Genomic DNA, 13678 nt, shown 5'->3' with positions numbered 1-13678 from the left:
AAACACATTGATTAGGATCATACACATTCCTGCATGCTATTTGGTAGTGATTAGAGGCTTTGCTTTTAATTGGGGAGGTATCATAGGGGGATAGTTGCGGGGGAGGTGAATGAATAAATTATTTTATTTTTGCATTTATTTCATGCTTCCTAAATCTCAGAAACATGGAAAAGGTTCTTCTTGAACTTGAAGAAAGGCTTAGGCTATACATTCTCAGTGATTAATTCTTTTTTTGTTTGTTTTGTTAATCCTCATCAGAGGATACCTTTTCCATTGATTTTTTAGAGAGAGTATGTGGGAGGGAGGGAGAGGAAAAAAGGGGGGGGAGGAACATCCATGTGAAAGAGACATATCAATTGGTTGCTTCCCACATGTGTCCCTGATTAGGACCAGGGATATAACCTGTAACCCAGGTATGTGCTCTTCACTGGGAATTGAACCAGTGACCCTTCGTGCACCAGGCAACACTAATTAACACCATCAGGACTCAGTGATTAACTCTTGATTACATGAATAGATGACCTGTTTTGTATACATTCAAAATTCTGAATGACTTTTGCTAAGCTATAATGTGATTTGGGACTAAAATTCCTATCTCTGCATTATTTTATAAGTTCTAAGAATACAAAGTCACTTGGATTATTTGATGATTTTTGATTACACTTCCCACCACTTTCCTTTATAAGGACACATATTCAAGAATTGCACATGCATGCATTCATTTCTTTATCAAATATTTGCTGAGTGCCTGCTATGTGCCAGATGTCTTGTTCTAGAAACTTGGCATGCCTTTGAGCAATAGACAAAAATTTGTACTCATTTCTTTATGAGGATTATAACTTCATTATTACGAGGAGGTCCTTAGAGTACACTTATTCTTTAATTTCTCGTCAACCCTGTTTTAATGATGGAAGGCAGAGGACCAAAACTAGGTGTGTTTTTTTTTTTTCAGGAAAGAAATTTTTTTCAAAATCTATTTGATAACAAAAAAGCCACTATTGCTTACATCATCATTAGCCCTTTTTTAAAAAAATATTTTTTATTGATTTCAGAGAGGGAAGGAGAGAGAGAGAAACATTAATGATGAGAATCATTGACCGGCTGCCTCCTGCATGCCCCCACTGGGGATCAAGCCCCCAACCTGGGCATGTGCCCTTGACTGTAATCGAAACTGGGATCCTTCAGTCCACAGGCCGATGCTCTATCCACTGAGCCAAACCAGCTAGGGCCCTTTTCTTTGGAAGTTTGGGCCACACACAAATATCAGTGGCATACTTGATGATTAACAAGAACAGTTTGCATACTTGTTCATTCACAGTATTTACCACGTTCGCTTCAAATAACTTAACTCTCTGAAAATAAAATCTACCCTTAAAGCTGATAATTACCATTGAAGATATATAAAACAGTGTGTTGGATGTAATTTTAATAGCAAAAATAAGATCATGGTCCCTTTGAAGGGAGTAGTCCTCTTTTATACATAAAATTTCTGGCATATTTATTAAAAATAAGTCTTAATTTTACAGTGACCTTGAACATATTCTCTGTTAGATGCATACCTCAACAATATCAATCTGAGCCTGACTGTTGATGGTTCTGTGATTTAAGTTGTATTAAATAGGCTGTTTTTTGTTCTTCTCCTCGCCAGGTATACAATGTTTACATGGCAGGGAGGCAGCTGTGTTCTAAGCGGTACCGGGAGTTTGCCATCCTACACCAAAACCTGAAGAGAGAGTTTGCCAACTTTACATTTCCCCGACTTCCAGGAAAGTGGCCATTTTCTTTATCAGAACAGCAATTAGATGCCCGACGACGAGGGTTGGAAGAATATCTAGAAAAAGGTAAGCCGGCCTGTTAAACTCTACTGTCTTGAGTAGATATAGGGTCTAGGTATATGTTGCAGCTCTTAAACTGCATAGCTAAGTTCCATGAAATGCAGTAATGAAAGTAAGTCAAGTTTCTGACTATAGGTGTTGGATGATTTGAGCTTTGAAGCCAAGACTGAATGTCCAGTACAGTGATTAATAGCCTATTCTATTGACTCAATGAGCACATAACAGAAAAAAATGCATAATTAGTTTTGATTAGGACCTCTATTTATAGGGTTATATTATTTGCCAGCAAACACATACAAAGTGACTCAACAGCATGCTGAATTGATTTGGGAGCTAAGTGGGCAGTATCACTGGCATGTCCTCCTTGAAAACTCCACATTCCTCTTGCATGTGTCCAGAGATAGGTTGGCTGAGTTGTAGATAACCTAAAGTCCCCTTGTCCTAAGCAGGTTATAGGTAGAAGTATTGAAACTTATTTGTTATCTTAGGACTTTTAAGCAGTACATGAGGAGTTTGTGGATGTAGATACTGAAGTATTTGCTTATCTTGAAAGTTGGGGAAAAGGACACAGATCTCCCCCCAAAAATAGTTCATTTTGTTGCTTCACTACATTATAGAGTTAACATACTTTGCTGGATAAGCAACGGGCTTTTCTTTGAAATACAAATTTAGCCGAAACCGGTTTGGCTCGGTGGATGGAGCGTTGGCTTGCGGACTGAAGGGTCCCAGGTTCGATTCCGGTCAGGGGCATGTACCTGGGTTGTGGGCACATCCCCGGTGGGAGATGTGCAGGAGGCAGCTGATCGATGTTTCTAACTCTCTATCTCTCTCCCTTCCTCTCTGTGAAAAATCAATAAAATATATTTAAAAAATAAAATAAAATAAATAAAATACAAATTTAATAGAATAATGGTCTTACGTGGTATTTCGTAATCCGGTGTCCTTGTGTCCTTGAGTAAGAACTAATTGACCTAGTTGAAATTTTTTTTTTAACTTTGGTAGAGAGCTTCATCCCTGAAGAAAAATTACTTTCACCATAGAAGTAGTGAAACCTCCTCATTTGTTTTTAGCTTTTTTTCTGGCATGGAATGGCCTCTAAACACAGCCCTTGGGAAATGAGAAATGGTACAATTTTTTAAAAATAAAATGAAGTAAAATCATCAGTGTAATTTGCCATCCTCGTGAGAGTGTCAGGAAATTAACTTCCTCAGATTTAGACGATTAGCTATCCACCTGCCTGCTTTCCTTTTTCCTCCCTCCTTTCTTTTTGTTGTTGCTTTGAAGCTCAAATTAGTGAGGTGACAAGATGTGCTCAGCTTAATAATTAATTACCTACTCATTTCCCCCAAAATGGCTTTAAATGTTGATGATTCTCTAGCTAGCCTGTTCCTAGGCCAAGTAGATATCTTTCCTTTTGTATTTCAGGTTTGCGTTTGGTTTATTTCTAACTGACCTTAGCCTTGCTCTGCTGTCTAGCTTGTTAATAGTTCACACAAGACTACGAAGTTAGATTTACTGAACTTTTATTTCCCCTTTTTTTGGGTGACTTCCTTTGGTTGTTTAATATTTTTAGCAAGCTACATTTTTGTACATTCTGTTACTCCTCTGTCCTAGTTCATATTGATATGAATGTTTCTTGTGTCTTAAAATATATGTTAGGGATGACATACTACCTCAGCATTGCCTGGTACTAATGATTTACACTTAAACCTTGATATGTACTTGACTTTATATTCTTGATTTTAGAGCCTCATGGCAAAGTCTATCTTTGTTTTCTGCAGTGTGCTCAATACGAGTCATTGGTGAGAGTGACATCATGCAGGAATTCCTGTCCGAATCGGACGAGGTAAGTGACTACTCCTACAGTGACTGTTTACCTCGTGGCTCATTGTGGGAGAAACAAATTAAAGATGTCGACTATGGATAATGCCTATTTTTCAATCTTTTTCTGTGTGTCCTGCTTATCCTCCAAGAGCTAGTGCTAGGTCCACCTTCTCTTGGAAGCTTTCCCTGTTACTCAAATCATCGATTTTTCATTCCACCAAGAACTTTTGCAGTCAGTACAAATTATTATGTTGTTGGAATCTCTCATTCTCTAATTTTTATATATATGCTCAGACTGTTACTTTATATTTTTAGTGTGAGCTACCTGTAGGTAAGAGTTAAATCAGTTTTTAGCTTTATTGAGGTATAATTGACAAATAGGAATTGTATATATTTGAGGTATACAACTTGATGTTTTGATGTATGTGTACATTGTGATGATCACCATAATCAAAGTAATTAACGTATCTATCACCTCGTTCCTCCTTTCTTCCTTTTTTGGTGAGAGCACTTAAGATGTACAAATTTTAGCGAATTTCAGTACACAATACAGTATTGTTAACTGTGGTCACCATGCTATACATGAGAACTCCAGAACAAGAGCTAAATCTTGATCATCTTTATATTCCCAGTGACTTATCACAGTGTCAGGCATATTGTAGGTACTTAATAAATATTAACTGATAGAAGAATTAATATGTAATACAAAGTAATGTTTAGGATGGTTTTAGGCAATAAATAGTACTTATTTTTTTAATGGTAAATGAAGATGGACTTGTTCTTACATAGTTGTTTCTCTAATAAAGATGACAAGGTCAGAAATCTGTTAAGGAATGTGTTAATCATCAAAACCAGTGAGAGTGAATGATTTCTTTGGAATTAAGGAGAATAAGTACTGTTTACTCTTTGCTAGAAGAAAATTGGGCATCAGACTAACTCAGATTCCTGAGTTTCATCCATTTCCTTTCAAGGGTGTCATGATTATTTCAGGATTCAGAAAGGAATTTATGGTACTTCTTGAGCCAATCTAACATGCCTAACCATATAAAACCAGAGAATATTGGTTGAAACTATAGCTTTCAGTTGTCTTCTTATTTGTGAGTTCTGAATGTTTGAAAGTAAGCAAAAAACCTCATCTGTGTTTGGCCTAGTCTGTTTCACACTAGTTTTCTGTATTAAAATGTGAACATGACTTCAACATATTTCTTTTCTCCCTGTTCATCTTAAAGGTTAACTGCTGCTGCATTCTAAAGTCAGCTTAAAGGCTTGTAAATGTATTGATTTATAAGGTGTCTTTTCTCCCCTTTTCATCGGAACTCATTTTCTATCACATGTTAAGTTGTTGTTTAGCTTGCATGTTACAAGGAGAATGAGGATATACTGGGTCATAAATTCTTTTTCTGTGTCTTTCTCCCCAGAACTACAATGGTGTGTCTGACGTAGAGCTGAGAGTAGCATTACCAGATGGAACAACAGTTACAGTCAGGGTTAAAAAGAACAGTACTACAGACCAAGTATATCAGGTAAAGTAAACTTGAGCAAATAGACTTGACATTGCATGTTTCAAAGCTAAGGAAGATGGATTATATAAGTTAATTCATACAAAGTGATTGGAGTATCTAGCACATAAGTTTATTAAATGTTAGCTACTGTTGTTGATGTTATTATTGTTAATATGAAATTACTTTGTCCTTGAAAGAAAGGTATCCCAGGTAGTAGTGGTTCTGATTAGTCCCCTCGCCCCTTTTAATTGTAAAAAAACTTTATAACGTACATGAAAACAGAATAGAACAATGAACCTGTATCTGTTCATCACTCAGTAGTCATCAAGATTCTTCCACATGTGCACTATATATCCTCCCCCCCCCCCTTTTTTGAATATTTTCAACCAAATTTCATGTTATTGGGCCCGTGTGTATTTCAGTATACATCTCTATAAAATATGGACATTCTTCCTACATAACCACAAAGCCATTATCAAACCTAAAAAATTAACAATATTTCCTTGATATTAACTAATAACAAATCAACAAATTTTCCCAATTATCAAATAATGGTTTTTTATAGTTGGTTGGTTAAAATCTGGATCTAAATAGGTCTTTAGATCACATTTGATTTTTATGTTTGTTTTAAAATAGAGCAGTCTCTCCTCCCTTCTCCAACTTTTTCCCCATGTCCTTGTGTAATTGCAGAAATTGGGTCTGTGTCCTGTGGAATGTCCCACTTTCTGAGTTATCTGTTTGTTTCTTTTATATATTTGTGTCATGTAGTATGTCTTGCTCTCTCCTTATATTTTTTATAGATGGAAGTTTTCTCTGGAGGCTTGATTAGATTCAGGTTCAGCTATTATCAGTGTTGTATTCTTCATACTGCTTCTCACCAGGAGGGATACAATACCTGATCTCTCCATTGTACAGTTCTCCATTGATCTTTTCTCAATGAGTGTATCACTGATGATTGTTCCCTTAACCTGTGGTTTCATTAAGGATTGTAAAGTGTTGATTTTCTAATTCTCTCATATCTTCACATTTATTAACTAGACCAGTGGTTCTCAACCTTCTGGCCCTTTAAATACAGTTCCTCATGTTGTGACCCAACCATAAAATTATTTTCTTGGTTGAAGTAGTTGCTACTTCATAACTATAATGTTGCTACTGTTATGAATCGTAATGTAAATATCTGATATGCAGGACTCTCTTAGGCGACCCCTGTGAAAGGATCGTTTGACCGCCAAAGGGGTCGCGACCCACAGATTGAGAACCACTGAAGTAGACTTATTGTGTAAAGAACTTTTTCTGATCAGCTGTGGGTATTTAGTTATCCTGAAGTACAGTTTTTGGTAAGGGAGGGGTAAATATTTCTTTCCTTTTATTGCCAGTTTTCAGAGTAAAGAATTGGTGCCTTAGTTGATTCCAATGATGTCCAATGAGGTTATTTTATTTTTTTAGTATTGTGTGGGTTTTTAGGTACTCAGCATGATTTAATCAATAGCATGTATTGTTTTTGTGATACTCAAATTGTTCCTTCTTTGACCAGTGGAAGCTCCTCCATGTCTGCTCAAGTATTCTTTTTTTTCTTTAAGTATATTTTTATTAATTTCAGAGAGGAACGGAGAGGGAGAGAGATAGAAACATCAATGATGAGAGAGAGTCATTGATTGGCTGCCTCCTGCACTCCCTACATTGGAGATCAAGCCAACAACCCCTGGCATGTGCCCTGACTGGGAATTGAACTGTGACCTCCTGGCTCATAGGTCAATGCTCAACCACTGAGCCATGCCAGTCTGGCTGATTTAGTTTTCTTGAAACTAATCTATCCTGTTTATACTTTAGGCTATTGCAGCAAAGGTTGGCATGGACAGTACAACAGTGAATTACTTTGCCTTATTTGAAGTGATCAATCATTCCTTTGGTAAGTGCCTGTGGCTAACATGAAGTTTTGTTTGGGGGTATTTTATTCTAACACTGTCAGACTAAAGCTCCCAGAAGCTGTCAGACTGAAACTATTTGCCTAGAAATGAGCTTGCAGACCAGGGGAGATTCTGTTTATTAGGACGGATCCAACAAGCAGACCAGGCAAATCCCATTAAGTCCAAGTCAAAGGATATCTGGTCACTGTTGATCCTTTTCCTCTTTTGTAAGTATAAGTTACTTGCACCGAGGGTTGAAGTGGGATACTTTCATGAGGTTCTTTTAAATCAGAGGTTCAAAAATAATACATCCTAATGAAACAGCCTTAAAGAAAGGGGTGGTTCTATTTAGCAACAATTTGTTTTAGTGTGCTTTGTGTTTTTTGTAGATTTTTAAGATTAGTTTTTTGTTTTCAGGAGTTAAGAAAAGATAAATTGCTTAAAAGCCATTGCTTTAATGCATATCTTTTAAGTTTCTTTGTAAATAGATATCCTCCTCCTAGGAAATTTTATTACATCATGACAGGAAGCTTGCCTTATATATTATTTTATAAAAGCTAGGGATGTTGGTCACACTGGTTCCATTGAAACCACAAAGGGGAGGAAGTCTGAGTGCTTGCCCTGAATGACATAGATTTCCTAATTATTTCCTACAGTTTATGGGTCTTTTCCACACCGAACACACACACGCCAGAAATGACATAATATTAATTAATCAGATCTTCCTTATCTCAGAAAAGGAGGGAGTTGTTAGGCTTGGGTTGGCCTACCGTCCCAGATCAATGTAGAATAATGTTCCTATTCTTTATTTTTCCAACTCCCTACAGTCTAACTAGGAGATAGAAATGTTACAAAGGATTGCTAGGGCCACTCTCCCTCCAGGGAGCATGCCCATGCCATTCCACTTTCCCCTCTCCTTCCCCTCCCAGGCACGTGTCCCCTAACCTCTACGGGACCCATGAGACTGCAGCCAGGGGAGCAGCAGGCCTTGTTTCCCTGTCCTAAGTATGTTTTTGCTGCGGTCACTAAATTCTTGCTTGTTTTTTAAAAACAAAAACAAAGGATTGCCAGGGAACCAGGACACTCGGATTCTAATATTCTTCTTCTTTTCTAAACTTTAGTTAATAAATAAAATAGCAAATATTAAATCTGTCTTTTGCAGTGTTAGAAAGCCAAGTAGCCATCAATCAAAAGAAGAAAACTGTCTTTTCAAAGAAAATCAATATAGAAATTAAAAGTGGTAGAGTTTTATCCTGCTTGTGCATTATTAAAAAGAGGAAGTAACGGTATTCAGAAGACACTTTTCACTGGATGAGTGTCTTAGAGTTGGGGGTGGGGTGGGGAGAGCCTTTCACTCTAACAGTGAAAGCAGTTCATTGAGAATTACCCCAGCAGAGACTCTGAAAGCACCATAGCTGGGTAAGCGGAGAGGCTTGCTTTAAAGATGTTCCCTGGACATCACTGTAACTTACTAGATGATGGATCAGATATTTTAATAGACTTTGTAGTCGATGCCGTCTGCAGTCGGCCTGTTAACTGAACAGTGTGTCATTCAGGTGATAGAAGTCAGGCAGTTTGAGCCCGACTGGCCATAGTCATAGTTCCCAGGGATAGATTTGGCTGGACACATGGTCAGTCCTGAGGAAGTGCTCTGTAACGGATCTAAGCCAGTGTTCTGGTTAATGATAACCTGCCATTCTTTATCTGGCTTTGTATTTTATCTGCAGTTTACACTAGGGAAATTCCTTATATATCTTTTCACTCTAGCTTTCTTTGTTTTGTCTTCTCTTTAGTACGTAAGCTGGCACCTAATGAATTTCCTCATAAACTCTATGTCCAGAATTACACATCAGCTGTGCCAGGCACCTGCCTGACCATTCGAAAGTGGCTTTTTACAACAGAAGAAGAAATCCTCTTAAATGACAATGACCTTGCTGTTACCTACTTCTTTCATCAGGTAGGTGGATTGGTCTTCCTAGAAAGGCCAAATTTTTTTTTTCTGTTTGTATGCAGTGGGTAATTTGCCAATTCAGTGTGAATCCTTGGGTAACCTGCTTTGCCTCCTGAATCTTAGTTAAATTTGTAAAATGTGCTACCCCATTTCACAAAATATAAATAAGCTTAAAAAGTGAAGATATCCTGGAGTTTAAAATATATTTATTTAAACAACAGAAAATGAGCATTACGGCTATGTACCTTTTAAAATAATTTCTATCAAAATTGCACATTCACAGAGTTTAAAGCATATTCATAGAGTTTAAAGCATCATGTAGTTCTACACAGGTTATTATGAAAAATATTAGTTGCCCCCACTTATCTTCATCTCCCCACAAAGGCAATCACTTTCACCTCCTTTAGCTTTGTTTTTTTTCTTTCATATTTACGTCCATGTTGCTGTTATAACTTGGTTATGTTGCTCCTACTTGGTTTTTCAAATTCAGACAGTATCTCTTCATTTCCCACTAAAAAATGAGACTCTAGCTCCATTTTGTTCTCCATTCTTACTAATACCTGTACCTTTTCATCTCTCCTATCTTCCTGATATAGGCATATTATAATATTGATTAAATCAGTATTCAGTGTTTATATTATTACGACTCTACAAATAACGAATTTATAGCAGAGCCCTGTATTGTTGCAATGAGAACATTAGCTAGGAGTCGGAATATCTGGTTCAAGTGTAGGCTCTACATAGGGCATAATCTTAGCATAGCTTTGCTAAGATCTGTTTCCTGATCATGTAAGTGGAATCGTACAGTATTTATCTTTTTATGACTGGCTTATTTCACTTAGCATAATGTCTCATTCATGTTATAACAGTGGACAGGATTTCCTTCCTTTTTAAGGCAAAATGTTTCCTTGTATGTATATGTCTCATTTTACTTATCTAGTCATCTGTGGATGGACATTGGTTCTTTTCCCCATCACTTGGCTATTACGAATACTACCAGGGGCCCACTGCACGAATTCGTGCACCTTAAAAGGAACTGTGGGCCGCGAGGCTGCGGTGGGCACAGGGGCAGGTCTCAGCACATCCTCTGCACCCCCGCCTGGCCCTTCCCACCGTGGCCCCCAGTCTCCTGTCTGCTGGCAGCCCTGCTCCTGCAACTGCCGCTCCCACGTGCTGACTGCGCCAGCCCTGCTCACACCCGCTGACAGCGCAGTGCAACTGGGGCTGGCGCCGTGAGCCAGTGCAAGCAGTTGGCTGCTGCCCCGATCACCCCTCAGGAGCAGGGGGAGATAGAGAAACCCTTAGGGGCGATCAGGGCCGGCAGCTGCCACTCGCACCCACTGACAGTGCCAAGCGATAGGGGCCGGCGTCAGGGGCCAGCAGTGGGTGTGAGCAGGGCTGGCGCCGGCAGCGGGTGCGGGTGCCAACAAAGGTTGCGAGCACCTGGCAGGACCGCGGTGCACGGGAGCAAAGAATTTTCAGTAACCACCCTAGGCTCGCCCTGATGACAGCAACCAGCGAGGCGCCTTGGTGTGGCGTCCCTGCTCACTGCCACCATCCCACCGTGGCCGACACCCACAATGTTCCGTGCACGCCCCCTGGTGGTCAGCATACATCACAGTTACCGGTTATTTGGTTGTTCCACGGTTCGGTCTATTTGCGTGTTAGCCTTTTATTATATAGGAGGATTATGAACATGGGTGTGTAAATAATCTCTTCTTTCTTTTAAAATATATTTTATTGATTTTTTACAGAGAGGAAGGGAAACGGATAGAGAGTCAGAAACATTGATGAGAGAGAAACATCGATCAGCTGTCTCCTGCACACTCCCCACTGGGGATGTGCCCTCAGCCAAGGTACATGCCCTTGGCCGGAATCAAACCTGGGACCCTTGAGTCCCCAGGACGACTCTCTATCCACTGAGCCAAACCGGTTAGGGCTAAATAATCTTTTCAAAATCTTGCTTTTAATATGACCAGATTGAGATTACTGGATTTTATGATAATTCTATTTATAATTGTTAAGGAACTGCCATACTGTTTTCCATAGCAGCTACATACACTATTTTACATTTGCAACAGGGCACAAGGATTCAAATGATTTTTTGCTTAACTGGGCAAACATTTGTGCCATTTAGAAAGTAATATTAACTTTTTCCTCTTAGTTTTAGTTATTTTTTATATCATATTTTGATGGTGGGTATTTCATCAATTCCAAGATGCCATTGATTGTAAGATGCGCTATTATTTCATGTGCTGCTAAGAAAGAGAAAAGAGCTACCAATTAAACTGACACATCATTGATTGTAAGATACATCCCAATTTTAGAGATGATAAACAATGAAAAAATGAGCATCTTAGAATTGAGATAATAGTGATGATAATGAGCCTTTTCCTTAAAGAAATTAGTAATATTGAAATTCATGGTAGAATGTATTTAAATTCTGGCTAAATCTAGCAGGTTGTACACCCATTTAAACTACTCCTTCCTGAAGGCTTGCTAAAATAATAGTCAGGCATTTTAAAGACGTAAACTTGCAAGGACAAAGAACAGGAAAGGAGATAGTAGCAGATGAGAACTGTCAGCAGTTTTTACAAAATGAATGTTTGCATGAATTGAGAGGAGTTGGTGTTTGGTTATTGTGGAAGAAGAATTGGTGAGTCACATGGGTAGTCAAGCAATATAATCTCCTCCTCCCCCCCACCCCCCCCCCCACCCCATCACCTGTTTATCCCCTCTACGTGTTCAAGCAGTATAATCTTGTTTAGAAGTGAAAGGGGAGAGGAGAGAACATTTTTACTGCCCTGTATGAAAATAGTTGACTGGGAGGAGGGGGGTAAAGGGGGAGAAAATGGGAGATTTCTGGAATATCAACAATAAAAAAAATTTTTTTTAAAGGAAAGAAAATAGTTCACTTACAGTTGGAGTAGATGTTCACTCTGACCCACCTCTGTCCTAGGGTAATGTTCAAATATTTAAGTGCTATTCCAAGTCAGATACAGTCCTAGGTATTGGGGACATGAATAATAACAAATACAGTATTTTCATTTGTTCATCAGAAAAGCCTTTTCTTTAGCTAAATAACACTTCGTTACATGGGAAACGAAATAGGTAGACCAGCATTTGTTTCCCCTCTTTACTTCTCTCCCAGCTTTCCAGTAGTAATTGGTTTAATTTGGCCTGGAGCAGTCATGTCTTTTGGTGGTTAAATAAAACACAAGTGGTCAGGTTCTTCAGGACATTGTGTGGCCATTCTTACTGAGCATCCTGATCTCTGTGACTAGATCCTCTGTGCCTAAGTGAGCCCTCATTTGAATGGCTAGGACTGGGGAGGAACGGACATAGTCTTTCCATTAGGCAGTCCCCGGCTGGACGTTAATATCCATGTGTGGTTCCTAGAACTTAAGGAAGTTGTCAGGCTTCTGATAAGAGTTCAAGTGGGTGCCAGCATAGAGTTGTCCTTGCAGTAACTCACTGAGGTTAGATTCTGAATGCCCTGGACAAATGATTCTATTTATTCTTTTTTTCTCCCAATGGTCAGTTTTTCCTCCTATTAGATTTAAACATTTTTATTGGGGTGGAATGAGGTTTGGAAGGGGATGCATATTTCATTTAGCCAAACCAGGAGTTGTTTAAAATAAGTATCTTCATGCTTGTTTCGGGTCTTGTTGGGGACTTTTTTGGTTCATGGTCTCAGATTTATCACTTTCTCTTCCAGTTGCTGCTCCCCTAGTTCAAGGTCTTGTTCCATTTCGTGCTTAAAGTATGACAACATTGGTAGTCTCTCATTTTATTCTCTCCTTAGCTTAATTCATTTGACACTCATATACAAATCAATCTTCCTTTAAAAAAATTTTTAAAATTGCTTATTTTAGCTCCCTACTGTCCTTAAGTCTAAATTCCTGTGCCTGCTTTTTAGGGTCCTTCCTCATCTGTTAACCTATCCCTCCAGCGCATTATCTTTCATTGTCCCTTAACCATATACCCTTTATTCAAATTAGGCAAATCTGTCTCCTGAATGTATTTAAGCTCAAACCCATTCCTGTTTCCTGACTATAGCTAGTAGATTCTTCTGTTCAATGTGGGCCCAACCAAGACTTCCTTGATAACTACAATTAGCAAGAAGCTCTCATGTTCTGACTGCATGTATCTTACTATCTATACCACACATTTTTGTTATTTCATTATTACCTTTAATACAGTGTTATATGCTTACTTTTTTTTTTTTAATATATTTTATTGATTTTTTACAGAGAGGAAGGGAGAGAGATAGTAGAAACATCGATCAGCCGCCTCCTGCACATCTCCCACTGGGGATGTGCCTGCAACCAAGGTACATGCGCTTGACCGGAATCGAACCTGGGACCCCTCAGTCCGCAGGCCGACGCTCTATCCACTGAGCCAAACCGGTTTCGGCTATATGCTAACTTTTAATGTTCTCTAATTGTTGCACATATATAAATTAACCAGACTTTAAATCTCTTAACATAGAAAACAGATTCCTCATGTGCCTAGAACAATCCTTGAATACATACCAGACACTCCATACATGCTGCTTATTCCAGTAAATACATCCAGGTGGCAGAGTGCACCAGTGATGCGATGGTCCATATGCATAAAAGTTATTCTGAAAATAAATTTGTCTCTATTTCTATTAAG

The 13678-nt window shown here is 38.7% G+C and overlaps 1 protein-coding gene across 3 annotated transcripts in view; it reads left to right on the top strand.

Annotated features, from left to right (window-relative positions):
* Positions 1-13678, top strand: part of SNX27 (sorting nexin 27) — a 52327-nt gene that overhangs the window by 25464 nt on the left and 13185 nt on the right. For all 3 annotated transcript variants that reach the window (XM_081113073.1, XM_081113075.1, XM_081113074.1), the window contains 5 exons: positions 1649-1841; positions 3617-3681; positions 5078-5182; positions 6992-7070; positions 8862-9025. In XM_081113073.1, the coding sequence (XP_080969199.1) occupies positions 1649-1841; positions 3617-3681; positions 5078-5182; positions 6992-7070; positions 8862-9025 (606 nt within the window). The remainder of the gene's footprint in view (positions 1-1648; positions 1842-3616; positions 3682-5077; positions 5183-6991; positions 7071-8861; positions 9026-13678) is intronic.

This window comes from Myotis nattereri (genome assembly GCF_964212035.1).
Source record: "Myotis nattereri genome assembly, chromosome: 18".
In the NCBI taxonomy this organism is placed as follows: domain Eukaryota; kingdom Metazoa; phylum Chordata; class Mammalia; order Chiroptera; family Vespertilionidae; genus Myotis; species Myotis nattereri.
Note: the sequence above shows the minus strand (reverse complement) of the source record. Positions and strands in the feature narration are given on the sequence as shown.